The sequence below is a fragment of the Ruditapes philippinarum genome, unplaced genomic scaffold, assembly GCF_026571515.1.
Source record: "Ruditapes philippinarum isolate M1 unplaced genomic scaffold, ASM2657151v2 ctg6318_1_1_1_1, whole genome shotgun sequence".
NCBI classification, from domain to species: Eukaryota; Metazoa; Mollusca; class Bivalvia; order Venerida; family Veneridae; genus Ruditapes; species Ruditapes philippinarum.
Genome location: NW_026852738.1, coordinates 78505 through 95091, shown reverse-complemented (window position 1 = coordinate 95091; position 16587 = coordinate 78505). Strand labels below are relative to the sequence as shown.

At 34.4% G+C, this 16587-nt stretch overlaps 1 protein-coding gene across 1 annotated transcript; it reads left to right on the top strand.

Annotated features, from left to right (window-relative positions):
• The first annotated feature begins 875 nt into the window (after positions 1-875).
• Positions 876-10873, top strand: LOC132722876 (uncharacterized). Its single transcript, XM_060707462.1, has 4 exons — positions 876-1046; positions 6681-6833; positions 8457-8593; positions 9216-10873. The coding sequence occupies exons 1-4, from the start codon at positions 923-925 to the stop codon at positions 9366-9368; spliced, it is 567 nt and encodes a 188-aa protein (XP_060563445.1). The 5' UTR covers positions 876-922; the 3' UTR covers positions 9369-10873.
• The last annotated feature ends 5714 nt before the right edge of the window (positions 10874-16587 follow it).

Sequence of the window (16587 nt, the reverse complement as noted above, 5' to 3'; positions counted from 1 at the left end):
ATTACCGCGGCAGTATGACGTCACGGAGTAGTGATTTAAACAAAAATCAAGTATTTTTCAGAGAATTATTATCTTTACAAATTGCAGATATGAAATTAAAGAATGAAAATATTTTCATATTGTAAATGTCTGTGATGAGTGATGAGTCAGCTTAGAAAAAATCAAGGTACTATTTTTTGACCTGATTACCGCGGCAGTATGACGTCACGGAGTAGTGATTAAAACAAAAATCAAGAATTTTTCAGAGAATTATTATCTTTACAAATTGCAGATATGAAATTAAAGAATGAAAATATTTTCATATTGTAAATGTCTGTGATGAGTGATGAGTCAGCTTAGAAAAAATCAAGGTACTATTTTTTGACCTGATTACCGCGGCAGTAAGATTTGACAGACGGTTATTAACATTGGGTCGGCATAGCCTCCCCAAAAACGCGATACTGTAACACGTTTCCTACGGTGTATACAGGCTAAAGGAACACCGTCTCTGCTTTAGCAACTCCCTATACATGCAAAATATCACTTTTAAAGAAACAAGTCCTCAACCTTGTAGATTTTTTGCTACTGCTAAAGGTTTGTACCCCCTGTAAAATGACTTCTTTTTACCGTGCATGCTGTTTAAAAGCAATGTTTACAAAAAATGGCGGCCTTGACATATATAATCAACAGCATGTGATTTCTGGCCATGTTTTCGAATTTGCCAGTGATCATATTAGATGTCACAAAAACAAATTTCATGCTGAAAATGCATTTTAAAGACAACCAGTCATTTAAATCCAGAATATTCAATATATCCAAGAAATCCTCCTGGCCATTCGAAGCTGTGGCTTACATTACTGTGGTGTGCTACCAAATAATCCTGTAAGGGGAGATCACTGCGTATTTGGGTACTCCACCGGAAGTAGCTTAATTAATTAGGCAGATGTTTAAAAACGAAAGTAGCGTGATGGAGTTTGTTGTTGCTATTGTAGTTTCATTATATTTGTTAGGTGGTGTCGATTGTCATCGTTTCGATGGTGAATACACCAAAGAAAAATATTGCCCAGGTAAGTGGAACTGTAATGTAAAGCTCAAGATCGCAAGTTCTACATGTACATTCAACAATTAAAGTTGTACACTTTTTCATATACATGTACTGGTCATTAAAATTGTATTAACTCTTACAAAGATCGAGATTTAAGAACCAGTTAAAGTTCTTGTGTTGATTGACAAATTAATTAACTCTCGGAGTCTCATTACATGATATTTTAATTGACTTGCTGAATTTGAATTAAGATGGATTTGAACAGATTAAACATTTCATTCAAATTTCAGTAAGAATATACGAAAATGAGCCTATCAGCAGATACAGTAGAGCCTTTTGATATTAAACGTGCAAGCTGGCGTTAGATATTAGCAGCACCATAGAAATTTATCTCTTAAATATGGAACAATATAGTTTAAATATAAAAAGTTTAATGCCAAAAAAATATTGTGCATGCTGGTTGCAAATGTAGAATCTACATTGATTTACTAACCTCAAAATACAACTTAAATCACATACCCCATGCACAAATATATGTATTAAAAACATTTTCAGTAAAAGTGTTTGTTTTAAAAAAACATGTTGAACCAGTGATCTTGGAACCTTATAATTTTCATTTATCACATATCTATATGTCACTCACATTCCCGAAACCGAAACTAGCTTAAATTTGATATATACTGTATATAGATCTACACGTATATTTTAAATTTAAAGTTTACAAACTTTAGTACACTTTAAAGATATATTACGCTCAAATTTGATATATGAAAATACAAATGTACTGATATTTTCTATACAGTTTCTTTTGAATGTGAAATAAACATCTTCTGGGTAATGTTGTGTTTTAAACATCACACACTACAGGTTAACACAATATGAATACAAAGAGTCAATTTAAGGAAACTGGCAGTTTTTTTTTAAAGAAAATGCCCAATTAAATTGACCATTTGTAGGACAAATGCAGTATTATAGATATAGTTTATGCATTCTCTTATTCAAATCAGACATATTCAGTAAGAATTTCCTACATTTCAATAACTGCAATAAAGTATTTTAGATAAACGTGAGCATAGTATATCTTAACTCTCCGCATAGTCTATTCAGAAGAAGTACTCAGCCGTTATATCGACATGTTTGTGGCGTCATCTTTTGTTGTATGTCTATTGATTGTATGTTTACTGTAGGCAATTGAATAAACGGTCCAGTAATTACCAAATAAGTATTCAAAATTTAGTGTTGGGTAATTTTCTATTCAATATCTGCAGTAGGCAGTTATTATTTTTATTTTTTTTTATTTTTTTTTGTACTTCCGAACATTTAAACCAGGTTTGTGAATTTATTATACGAGGGGAAGTCAGAAAATATCCGTTCTTGAAAACCATTCAACATTAAAAAAACAATCTTTCTACTCTTTTTCAAAATATTCTCCACCTACGTCTACGCACTTTTGCCATCTTCGTGGGAGCTTTTGTATTCCCGCTGTTAAACGTAGACCTATGTTTTAGGTACTGTGTAACAGCAGATATCAAAGCCGCCCTGGTCTTATATTTCTTTCCAGCAAGCATTTTTTTCAGTTCTGGAAACAAATAAAAGTCACAGGGGGGGGGGGGGCGAGATCTGGGCTATAAGAAGGGTGAGACAACAATTGCCATTTGTAAGAGTTGATAACCAGGTTCTCCACTGTAGCTGCGGCGGTATGGGAGGGGGCGTTATCGTGAAGAAGGAGGACATTTTTCTGTGCTAACCTGGGACGCATTTGCTTCAGCTTTTCTCTGAGATTTTTCAGAATTACTTCAGAAAGGTACTTGGCGGTGACAGTTTGACCTTTTGGCATGAAATGAGTAAGTATCATTCCTCGTGAATCCCAAACGGCAACAAGCATGACTTTGCCAGCCGAAGGAGACAGCTTAAACTTTTTAGGAGGTGGGGAACCAGCTCGTTTCCACTGCTTTGACTGAGCGTTTGTCTCAGGTCGGAATAATGAACCCACATCTCATCTCCAGTGATAATGCTGTTCAAAAACTTATCTCCTTCACGATTAAAACGACTTAAATATTCTTTTGCATTGGTTACTCTGGTTGCCTTTTGATCTGCGGACAGCTGTCTAGGCACCCACCTGGCACTTACCTTGCTCATCCTAAGTGCTCGTGTAAAATCTTGTGTGCTGATGCCTTACCGATGCTAAACTTGTTGGCTACCTCCTTCAAAGTAACAAGACGATTTTTGTTGACAAAAGCTTTAACATTTGCTACCATTGTTGGGGTCACCGCCTCAGCTGGCCGCCCAGTCCTAGGCCTGTCACAAACACTTGTTCTGCCTTCACGAAACTGAGAAACCCAGTTGTAAAAGGTTGAATGTGATACACATTTATAATCAGAAAATCTTTTTTAAGCCTCTGAAAGATGTGGCAGGGCTTTTCGCCTTCTGCAACTTTATTACAGAGCGTTGTTCCTCTAACAAAGAGACCATGATAGACGAAACACCTATCATATATCAGAGGGCAAAATACTGTGTATACACAACTATCATTGAAAATAAACTGACCACGTTATTGGCGGATGAATGTAGTTTTCACCAATATATAATGTGTGTATATAGCTGCACGTCGAAAGAGAGGAGCATGAAAAGTCCGGATATTTTCTGACCGTCCCTCGTATATCAGTGCAGGACGTAATCAAAGATTATATATATGATTTGACCATAATGATATTTTATGTTTTATTTAAAGTGTCCATAATAATATTTTTATGTTTCATTTAAAGTGTCCAACAAGTTAACAATAGAAGCACGTGGTTTTCAATAATTGTATAATTTATGATGTACATGTATATATGGGGATTAACACAACTGTCAATTATTTAGGCAATAGAATACTTGTTTGAAGTAAGAAAATCTCATTAAACCATTATCTTGAATTATGTGAGGGAATGAACAAAGTTTACAGAGTTAGCATAATTTGATTTATATATCACCACGGTTCGTATCCATATTGTACCCTGTAATTTGCGGTATCTACAGAAGCTGTACCCTCATGTTCTATGGGCTGTTAAAAATAAACTAGTAGTGGTTTAATTATATACACTCCTTAAATTTTACATGTATTCAATTTTTCATTATCTGGGACTTTTCGTGAGGTAATTGTCAAAGATTTCCAGGTGTGCTTGTGAGGAGAAAGGGTTAAAATGATCAATGGGAATTACAATTTTAATTAGTTCTTCTCTGTGTGGTTCACAGGAAGACAATTTCGTAATATTCAGACAGTCTCCGGCTGTAAACAATATTAAAAGATAACAAGTAGAGATTTTGATGCTAAAGCATCAAGTCGCCGGATAGAAATATGATTGTATTATCATAAATATAAGTTAATATCAGTTTAATAGTCCGAGTATAAAGAAAAGAGGAACAATAAGTTGAGTAATGTTTATTCATTAACACGTTTTTATTTACATGCCACAATTATATCTTTCTTGCTGAGAGTTTTATGCAAAAAATATCTTATGTTATAATAAAATATCATATTTGAATCAAACTTGCTTAGCAATTTTGTCAAGAAACTGTTATCATTATTAAATAAGCAAGTATTGTTTGGCAATATTTACCCGAGACTCAATAATTTTCGGGAGCTGTTTCGTTTGCTTACATAACTTATAACTTATTATGATTAATGTTAACGATTTTATCGTAAGTATAATTACATGTATAATTATATCAATTAATACTGCTCGATGGCCTAGTGGTAAGTATGACAAAGTTGTAACCTACATGTAGTAGGCGCAAGTTCGAATCTCGGACAAATCCTGTGTGTAGTTTTCATAAATTGATTTTTATTATATCTTTTAACTTTTGAAACATAAGTTGATAAATCTTGTGTTTCATTTCTAGCACTTTTTTATTTCATAATTTTGATAAACGGTCAAGTTTTGCAAAATACAAAAAGTATTATAAAAGAAAACATAAAAAATCACTTTATCGAACCTACAGTCTTCAATTTGAAACTAACTATAAATCTAACACCTTGTCATCGAGGCTTGTAAAGCAAGTGATATGATTATGATTCTATTTGTAATTCTACTTTATACATATACCGTTGTACGTATGGTTTTCTTCAGCATCCGATAATTACCGACAAATTATTACCGATCGTCGAATATTTGCAAAGTGACTATGAAAATATATATGCTTAATTATTGCATAAAGCAATGCAATTCTACTGTAAAAGTGGTGTCTGCATAAACAAATTATTCTTATGCACTATCGAAAAAATATATCATTTAGCTGAAATCAATATTCCTGTCGTTACATACAATAAAGTTAATGTTTAAATAATTGCCGTTCAGTGCGATAAACTATCAACACAAAGATAGTTTATTCGTTTTCTTCGATTCCGACCCCTACCGTCATACCGAGATTTTTCATACAAAATTAATTTGATTTGCACTTTACCATTCACATGTTACCTGTATATCTATCTTATCAGCCATTTAATTGTTACTATTAATAGATTCCATAACAATAACATACAACGTGTACTAGTAGTCACGTGATTCTGGGAGAAACTGTTTATAATAAATAAGATAAAAAATAGAAAAGGTCTCCTAAGATACAAACAACCAGATAATTTAAAAGTGTCATTTCAAATATCATGCATGATTTATTTATCATAAAATAGCAACGCTTGACACTTTAAAAAAGTAAAAGCATCCCTAAATTCAATGACTGGTCCATAGGAATACGTCATTAATTCATTTTATAAATATTGTAATGTTGCTTTTTACGATGTCAGTATTTGAATATTTCATTTCATTTGGCAACATTATTGTATGTTTGAATTTTTGAGATTACTGAAAACAATTGTAGTCTTTAATTTTTCAGTAATTGTTATGCTTTTATTTACAGAAATTAATGCCTTCTCCTACCATAGGTATAATATTAAACTGTTACAAATATAGTCGCCGGTTTCTACCGGCGACTAAAAAAAAAGAAAGGGCGAGCAATGCACACGGAACGTGAGACTTCCTCAAAATAGCGAGCTAACGAAGCATGTACATAGTCATATACGAAGCTTAGTCACGGGTGCTGAATAGAGGATATCAAGTTTTTAGTAACTTTTTACTATAAATACAGGATTTATTTTTATCGAGTGGTATGAAAATACATATTTCATGAGTGGCGGTTAGCCATGAGTGAAATATGATAATTTTCATACCACAAAATTTGCTGTTTATTATAATTATACATTTTGTTCTTTTTAGACATTTGAAAGACTTTCCCTTATATTTTGTATAGTGGCTGCATTTACAGGAAAGTAGTCTGGCAAGACATCATAAAATACGGACTTTTTTTTTACAATGAAAATACGGAAAAATGAAAATACGCATTTTTCTTCATTAATATTTCTTAATATTTCATTTATTAATAGTATATAATAAATGTATTGTATACATTCGTAGCCCCTGGGTTACCGAGGTTGCTTCGTGATAGTTTAACTATTTACAAAGCATCTTTAATGAAAGTATCATGAACACTGGGAAAACGTCTACACATTTTGGACAGGCGTTGAGACTGCAGTTAAACATATAATTTATTGTTTAAAGCATAGCTGTTGTAGGAGTTTTATGTGTTAAGAATAGCTTTTTTAGGATTGATTTTTTAGTATCAGTGAACCATGGAGACTGGGAAATTGATTATGATGATGGATACCGCTGCATTCTGAGATGTGACAAGGGGTTTGAACCATCTGACTGCCATGTCATTAGAAGAGGTAAAGACGGTCGCTGGGCGAGGAATATTCCAACATGTGTTGAACGTAAGATTTCTAAATCACCCATATCAAATACCTTTTCAGATTTTTTTCGTTTTTATTTTTCGTTGATGAAAATTATGTCGATCTTGTATAAATTTCACAAAAAAATGTAATTCTACTTGAGTCAAGAACGAAAAGTATGTACCTGCTGGAATTGAAAGAAACAAGCATTTGCCACAATTATATAGCCAGGCCAGTTTGCGCATGCTGATTGTGTATATCTACAAATTTTATTTTTTCATCTCTGTTTCCAAAATAATAAGTTTTTAAAACAATCAAGTAATGCAACAGGTTGAAGGTCAAAAGTTTTATTAATACATGAATTAATCACTTTTTTCACAGAGATATGTTTTTATGCCACCGCAGCATCTGCAATGCGGTGGCATATAGCGATTCACCTGTGTGTGTGTGTTTGTTTGTGTGAACTTAAAAAAATCTTCTTGTGAAAAACCACTTGTCCAATTTCAACCAAACTTGGCAGGATAGATCCTTGGGTGAAGGGCTTCCAAAGTTGTTCAAAGAATTTCATTCCATGCAGAAGTATTGTTGCCATGACAACCAAAAGGAATTATAAGAATGAATTTAAAAAATCTTTTTGTAAAGACCCGAAAGGCCTAGAGCTTAGCTATTTTGCATAACCGGGCATTGTCTGGTAGACCTCTACCAAGATTGTTCAAATTATAGCCCTGGGGTCCAAATCGGCCCCGCCCCGGGGGTCATTGATTTTCACTATATGTACATATAGTAAAAACTTAAAATACCTTCTTGTCTGAAGGTGCTAGGCTTAGAGGTTTCATTATTGGTATGTGTTATTATCTATAGATACTCTACCAAAGTTGTTCAAATTTTGCTTCTAGTGTCAAAACTAGCCCCGCCCCGGGGTCATAGGTCTTCCTTACATGTATATAGTAAAAACTTTAAAAAATCATCTTCTCTAATTGACAAAGGCTAGAGGATAGACATTTTGCATTAAACATTGTGTAGTGAACCTCTAGCAAGATTATTCAAATTAAAGCCCTGGGGTCAAAATTGGCCCCGCCCCTGGGGATCATTGATTTTCAGTCACTATGTCATAAAGTAAAACATTAAAATCTTATTGTCTGAAGATACTAATCTGATAATAACAGATAGGTAAGTGATCTAGCCATTATAACAATCTGTATAGAAACAAAAAAATGTGTTCCTACAGTACTATTTAGTGTTGTATTTATGCGGTGGCATGGCATTTTTTACAAATGCAATCTTGTTTTGTCTGTTGTTCAGAGTGGCATGCACGGAATTATTTTCGTAAAAGCCAATATAAAATAGTACATGATTGTTATTTTCATTAACTCGAACTCGTTCATTAGTCAGTGCATCACAAAATGGCATAGAGGGTTCGATTTCGTCGATTGTCTCATTCTCAATGAGAGTTACCCTGGTTCTGGATTCTCATTAATATTCTGATCGATGGGAAATGTCCATTCCCATTTCTTCTGTTTAAAAAGACCCATTTCAATGGACTGTTTAGAAAATTGAAGGCTGAACATGCCCAATTGTGAAAGGCTTATACATTTTATAGTTTAAAAATGCTGTTTATGACCTGACTTGTTTGTTATTTAAATACCTTCAAATGTTATCATTCAGCACCGATGGTATCTGGTAAGACACTTGTTGCAGTCGGTGCAGGAATAGGAGCAGTGGTAGCAGCACCATATGCCTTGGCAGCCGCCGGGTTCACTGGAGCCGGTGTTGCCGCCTGCTCCCTTGCATCTTGGCTTCAGGTTGAATATAATACTCTCTTTTTTCAAATATTTAGTTTTGCTTTTTTAATGGAAATATTTGTTTTGTTGGATTTTAAGTCACCCCTACCTTGTAGGAGAAATCTAAGCTTCATTGCTGGAGGAATACCTCAGTGCCTCATCGAGCATTATTTCAGGCACAGGCGGTGAGACACATATGTTATTTGAAGTCGGCAACTGTAACAAATCCAACACGGAGGAGTAGGCCCCTAATCGGCGAGGGACAAATGAAATATGCATGTCGTATCAAAATGTGCATTGCCTACAAGATTCTTTTTACATTTACTTCTATATTTATTTTCAGAATATTAAATTGCACTTGTATAAGATAAGTTGCAAATCTGTACTGCTTTATTTTAAACTTTTCTAAATTGCCTTTATACATTTCTGCACACCTTTCTATGTATTTGTTTGTTTCAGCAGAAAATATGTGTTGGTATTTTATATCAATACCGATACAAAAATAACCACATAAATACAAATCATAAAAAGGGTATAACATGTGTACAATTAAAAATAAAAAATTACTAAAGTTCATTGTAATTAAAAATGTTTTTGTAACATTATTTCTATTTATTTACTTGAGTTCTTTTTTGGTGAGCAGGGTTCTGCGACAGCAGCAGGGAGTGTGTTTGCTGTGAGTCAGAGTGCTGGGGCAGCAGGGTTCGCAGCCACCACACAAGCTGGTATCTTTGGCGCCATCTCATCAACTACAAGATATGCTGCAGAGCTATTGTCTGGATGTGAAGAGGAATAAAAAGTGACATTTGCAGATCTGTTTCTTTCCCTCCTTTTTTTGTTTATTTTCTCATTTGCGTGTATTAATTTTACTTTAGGTCTATTTTTTCTCCTTTGTTTTGCGCCCACCCTGACACTACGAGTATAACATTATAATCTTTGGTTTTCCTATATTCTTATTATAACTAGATTAACATAGTTATCTGTGATGACTAATACGACGTTGTGATGATTTCGCTTGACCAGAGTTGAGAAATGTTTTTTGTTGAACATTATAATCATTTGTAGTTTTAATTCTTTTTTTTGTGCCTTTTGTCCTTGACAACGATGATGTGTTTTTGTTTTAGCATATTATTTTGATTATGATTTATTATTATTGTATATTATTTCAGTAGCAAAAGAAAGTGTGCACTTGGTCATTTTGGAAATTCTGTATAAACATGCATGAGCACAATAGCAAATTAAATTTGGTATCAAAAATGTATTCATCATACAATGGTTAATTTGTATTTGTTTGTTTGTTTCATTTTACGCCTTTCCCAACAGTATTTCAGTCATATAAGCGGGTGGTTTCCTAACCATAGTTCCTGGAGAGTTACACCAGTACTAGACTGCCTTCCTCCGTGCTATACTACAAAAGCATCTCCCGGGGATCGAGCCCACGCCAGAGAGGTAACTGGATTAGAAGTCACCGACTCTAACCCCTCGACCACGGAGGCAGTAAATTTGTATTTAAGATTTGATTATTGTAAGATTTTTGTTAATAATAATTCGTGTTATTAGCGGAAAGATGAAAAATGAAAGTTTCTTAATTAATCTTTTTTGTCCCCAAGCTTACGTGACAGTACCTGTTGTGTTAATCTCATTATTATATGGATCAACGAAAGTGGAGTTGTGTTTGAATGATGTTTCATTAATTAAAAAAATCAATTATTAATTAGCAAAAACGTATTTACAAAAGAAACAATTTTGCAACTTTCATTGTAAAGTTCTGATAATATGTAATGAAATTTAAATGTTAGCTGTAGTGTAGTCAATCACGGCTTGTAATTTAAGCCGTGAGTGGTTACATTTGTGTTTTTTTTTATACCAAATATCTCAATACATTTCTTAAATAAAATAAGTTTACAAGATTTCACTGTAACCAAGTGCACTCTTTTTTGCAACTCTGGAGAGTATATATATAAAGTCGTGAGAATAGGGACTGTTCGTATTTGATCGAGAAAATGGAAAATGACAGAGTCCAAACTACCCCTTATTCCGTATCTAATATCAGCCAGGGTGTCTCGTATTTTCGTGGAACATGCTTAAACTTAAACAGCAGTTGATAAAAACCCTATTTTTCTTAAATATCAATATATCTAGAATGATGTGTTTATATTTCTATTTTAATTTTAATCATACTATATTTTACGTTCATTTGAATCATAAAGTACATGTACATATCGATCAGCCTTCAGCAATAAATCGGATTCCCAGATAATACGAGAAAGTACCTAGTTTAATCATCAAGAGGTTGATATATTTGTGCTGTTTATGATTATGATGTTTTCTTTAAAGTGGAATATTTCTGTGTATAGTGTTATAAAAACTACATAAAAATGTTATATTACGTTCATCATAGGCCAGATTAAAACTTGGCTATAATGAGAAAAAAATGACATTGAAGATTTGATTTTTAACGATTTCATCATAAAGTGTTTTTAAATGCATCATTATCTTTCTCTTCTTCAGTAGACACCCCCCCCCCCCCCCCCCCCTCAAATATTTCTCTTTCGTCATAAAACACCATTAAAACGTTTTGTAGGTTGTGTCATTACATCCGTGTATATATAGACATTATTAATGATCTTTTCATATTAGGAAAACCATCTATGTGGTAGGATATTTCTAGTGAACTGGGACTTGTAACAACTTAGTCCCACAGGAAGATCACGTACAAACCTTCGCATGCACATATCTTTGGTAGTGTATTCGTCTGTTTGAATTATCAGGCGCCTTCGTCTGTCCTTTGCATTTTTCCAGACAGTGACTTGTCAAGTCCAGTCTTCGTATACTGTAAATTTTCCTTGTGAATAAATGTACAATACAATATTTCCAATTTAATTTCGATAACTTGACATTTCGGAATAAAACCGTCCTGTAATAAACCCTTATTTGGAACAAGGTGTTGTCTCGTCCGAGCTTGACTCTACATACATGTAATTATTTAAGGTTGTGAAACGAAATATATATATTCCGGATAAGTGATAGATTCTGTTGTAAATTCTGCTGTTAATTCATAACTCGGTCCCAAGCTTTCGTGTTTGAATGAACTCAGCAACGAAAGATTATCACTGTTTCATTGGGTTTGTAGATGGAAACTACACTTAACGAAACTTATAAGTACCCCAAAAACAAACTTGCATTAAACACGTGTTATTTTAAAAATATGCACATTAGATAATGATTATATGTAATGCCCCAATTTGTCGTCTGCTCAAAATGAATTTATGCAAAATTAACCATGCAAAACCATACTTTGAGAGTGGTCGTTGAAAATCGAAAACGAGCACGTGCCCTTCGTGCAACTTACCATAATGACCAATATCAAAATATGTATCGATAGAGTGTAGATGTGCCTAACATAAAAACACAAAACATGGCTCGTATGTCGTTGCAAGAACGTGCAATCGCTATTGGACTTTTAGAAGCCGGAGCGTCTCATGAGCAGGTATGTGGTTCAATACTCATTGTTCGTTTTATTGCATTTCAGTGCATGCATTCTACGACAAGCCCGTTGCATATCAGTATTATGAACCTTGTAATCCTTTGGGGTTTTTTTCTAGGTTGCCCGAAGAATGCGTGTTACAAAGAAGTCTATTACTAGACTGGCCTCAAAGTACAGACGTACCGGAAGTGTCGCCAATCTTCCGAGGAGACCACGTGGTAGAGTGACAACACGCAGACAAGACCGGTTTATGGTTTTATCGCACCTCCGCCAGCGGAAGCGCACAGCAGTAGAAACAGCAAGGGCGACATTTGGGACTCACGGACGGCCAATCAGCAGCAACACAGTCCGATCGCGCCTCAGATCCGTTGGTATTCGTGCCAGACGGCCGTATCGAGGAATTGTACTGCGTGGACACCACCGTCGTGCACGTGTCCGCTGGGCGAGGACTCATCTGAGATTCACACGTGCGGACTGGGCACAAGTCTTACCGATGAGTCCCGTTTCAATGTTCAGGGAAATGATGGGAGAACCCGTGTGTACCGCCGACGTGGTGAGCGTTATGCTGATGCGTGCGTCGTAGAAAGAGATCAGTTCGGCGGCGGCTCCGTAATGATATTGGCACGTGAACACACCACTTGTTGCAATTCAAGGGAACTTAAATGCAGCTCGTTACCAGAACGAAATTCTTCGCCCCGTTGCCATTCCCATTATTCAACAGAACAGGGGCATGACACTAATGCAAGACGGGGCAACGAGCCACACTGCACGCACAACACGGGCACTCTTGCAACAGCAGAGTGTCAACGTACTGCCCTGGCCGTCAAAGTCGCCCGATCTCAACCTGATTGAGAACACATGGGATGAACTTGGCCGGCGTGTCTACAGAGGCCCGAATGCACCCACCAACCAAAGAGAACTACACAACCGACTAATGCAAGAATGGGCTAATATCCCAGTGGCTTATTTTAGAAATTTCATTATGTCAATGCGATCACGGTGCTTAGCAGTAATTAACGCAAACGGTGGACATACGCGATATTGACTTCATAAGACTCTGGTGCGAATTTGTGTACTGGTAGTGATCTCGGTTTATGACCTTTTTTGTTAAGTTTGAGTTGTTTATAAATGAATTTTGTTGTTATGAAATGTTAAAAATATGATTAAACTTTACACAGCATAAGTTTTAAATATTTGCGTTAATCATATCATAATTTATGCTGAAAACTATAACTGGGGTACTTATAAGTTTCGTTAAGTGTATGTACATGTATAACACATAACGGTGAATACTTTGAGAAACTATTAAGTGTAATTTGATTGCAGTATGGTTGCAATTGGGGTACATGTAGACTGTATGACATTTCGTCCCCTTAACACCTCGACCTCTAGACAACTAGACCCCTAAAGCATCTCTCTTTTTTTCTTTTACAAATTTGATCGATGTATGCAATTTAATAGATACATTGAATGATAAGTGAAATCATATTAAGCCTTCATTTGTTATTCATAATCTTTCTGCAAGTCAAGTATTTTACATATGAAACACACACACATAACATTGAAACAGAAATATGTATATATGTTTACATAAATAACATTACTATATATATTGGATACGTTTAATTTTTGTTTAAATTTATGAATAACATATATATCAGTCGTTTTTGTAATACAAATATTGTATTTTTTTTTTTTGTTTAATGTGCACTTGTTAGTTTCTATATATCGAACTTCTAACATCAGGAAATCTTCAGTTTATTGGTTCTTTAAATACAAAGTGAATAAATCGTGTTGTTCTCATGTATATGTACTGTAGAACCTGATTGTAAATATATGTCAGTCTGCCATTATTTCAATGAAGATACATGTTTGTGTATTAAAAATATATTAAATTGAATTTCCTACATCATACTGTATTTGCAAGCATACACATTGACAATATCCCATTTTCATAGTAGCACTATTATAAATTAATGTTAGTCAACACAAAAAGCAATATTTACAGTGTGACAGTGTCAACAGAGGCATACAATGAATAAAAAACATACTTCCATGAGCCGGACATTTTTGAATTTAATATAAATATTTTGGAAAAAAGGTAATAAACGAAATGCACTATAAGCAAAGTAACGTATAACAATTCCTTTCCCAATCACAAACCCCGTTAAATAAAATGCAGCTACTGTTTATTTAGTACAACAACAACAACAATTAAGTGATTGACAGGATATTTAACACAAGTGTTAAATACATGTACAGTACCGATATTTAGCGCACCGCTGATGATTAAATTATGGAAATTTAAATAAAATTATAAAGATTTAATGACGCGAGATTGATATGTATTTGGCACGTGTATTCACAAAATTTAGTTGGAACGAATATTAAATTTAATTTGAAATTATTTAAAGATTTGTTCATAAGATAACATTTTTGAACCTTTGTTTAAGCAACACTACATTCAAAATATGAGAGAAAAATGCGTACATGAAATGCGAAATCTAAACATTATAAATAAAACATTTTGTGAAAAAACTTTATCTTTTTATGTTAAAAATTATCATATAAAAATAAACGAAACTATACCATTTTTCAGTATATAAATGTACACATCGTACTTTACATTGCTAAATATAATTCTCAAAATACGTTTAGTCGAAAACACGAAATAAGTTTTTTCTGTTTTATTTTCAAATTACAACCAATAATTCATTGATCGTTTATTATTTGAGTTTCTTTTTCATAATGTAAATCCCATAATTATGAAATAATCGCAACTTTTAATTGGAACCACATACTTGTAAGTCAATTCAATATACGACATCAATTACATGTGTTTCACGTGGAATAATATTATTTTTCCGCGATATTAAAGTATATTGCGTCTTGAGCGACGTAGTTTCAGAGAGTGTTTCACTTTGCCGCAGTCTGCCCTAAATGATTTTGAAAGAGGATCGAAAGGAGCTTTCGTCGTGATATACCCCTCTCGATCTTGACGGACGATTTCAAAGGAGATGCCGCTTTAATAAGCTCTATCAACTGCTAGTATCTATGTTTGGACTGTTTATTTCAATTTAGGTAAATGGATTGTCAGGTAATGTCCCTCCTATTATAATGCACGAGGAACTGATATAAATAAATCTGTGACAATGTTGCATTCGATGCCTTTACTGATAAATCAATATTTAACACTCAGAGGTTTTTCCAAGAAAATCTAATTTTAGAAACGAGTTCTGGATTTTCCTGAATCGCCAGAAATAGAATCCACATTAAATTGTGGTTTCCTAATAAATGCAACACATAACATGTATATTTAATCATTATATTGTTTTCCAGCCCACGGAACAAAAATATCTCAGATGTGATATTGACGTTACAATTCCGATTCACTTAGGTGAAAAATAAAGCGGTAGGTTTCCTTTCCAATGCTGTAAAACCTACGTGTTTGGTTTGATTCTCAATTAACTTAAAAATCTTGAAAATAAACTTTGCGATCCAATGATTTACGAATTACATTGTAGTAGCTCCTTCTGTCGACCCTGAAAACGCCTACGCCGCAATTTAAAAACATGTACAAAGTGCCATGTATATGCACGATTGCAAATTACCGAATGGGCAAGTGATTAATATGTACATGTATGTGATAATTCACGGTAAATTCATAACCAATATATAGTCTTTTTATAAACGTATTGTTCACCAAACAGAAAGAAGAAAACCATTCACAAGAAAGCCCACAACATATTTACGTTGAATAACGTTGATTTACAAGTCCACGAAGGAACTGTCCACATTTATATAATTACAAATGAAGCTTGGCAAGTGCAAATAATAGCATACTAAAGTAATAATTCGCTTAATCAATATACGTGCATAAGGCAACTTAATTTGCGAATAAATCAATTTCAAGGGCATTTACAATCAATCGAGTCACCTTGCAACTCAATATCGGAAATGAAATGAATAAACTACCGCAAAAGACATAGAGCAAAAGCTTATACAGCAGAACTTCGCCTGTAGAGATCTGTGGTAGCATTTTCCATTTGGTCATTCTCGTCTGTTCGATCTATCAGGCGCCAGATACATTTTGTGTTGTCCTTTGCATGTTTCCAGACATAAACACGTCCAGTCCAATCTTCGTATATGCAGCGATTCCCTTGTGAGCCCAATCTGAATACAATGCAAGGGTTATGATCTGGTGTTTCTGGTTCAATTTCCACAACTTGCCATTCTCGGGACTGTTCTGCCGGATTCGAATCCATTCTAACCCAATCTCGATCGTAAACATAGAAATCTAAACGTGGAAGGGGATGAATCGTTATAACTCTGTCCTGTGTAACTCTGATTTTGAATAAGGTATGGTTTCCCTCTGTCCCAGCTTGACTTCGCATGCATGTAAAAAGTTCCAGGTTGTGGAACGATAGTAATTTTTCCGGATAAGTAACTGAGCGTATCTGATAGATTCTGTTGTCAAATCGATTCAAATCGATCCCAAGCCTTCTTCTTTGAATGAATTCGGCCACGA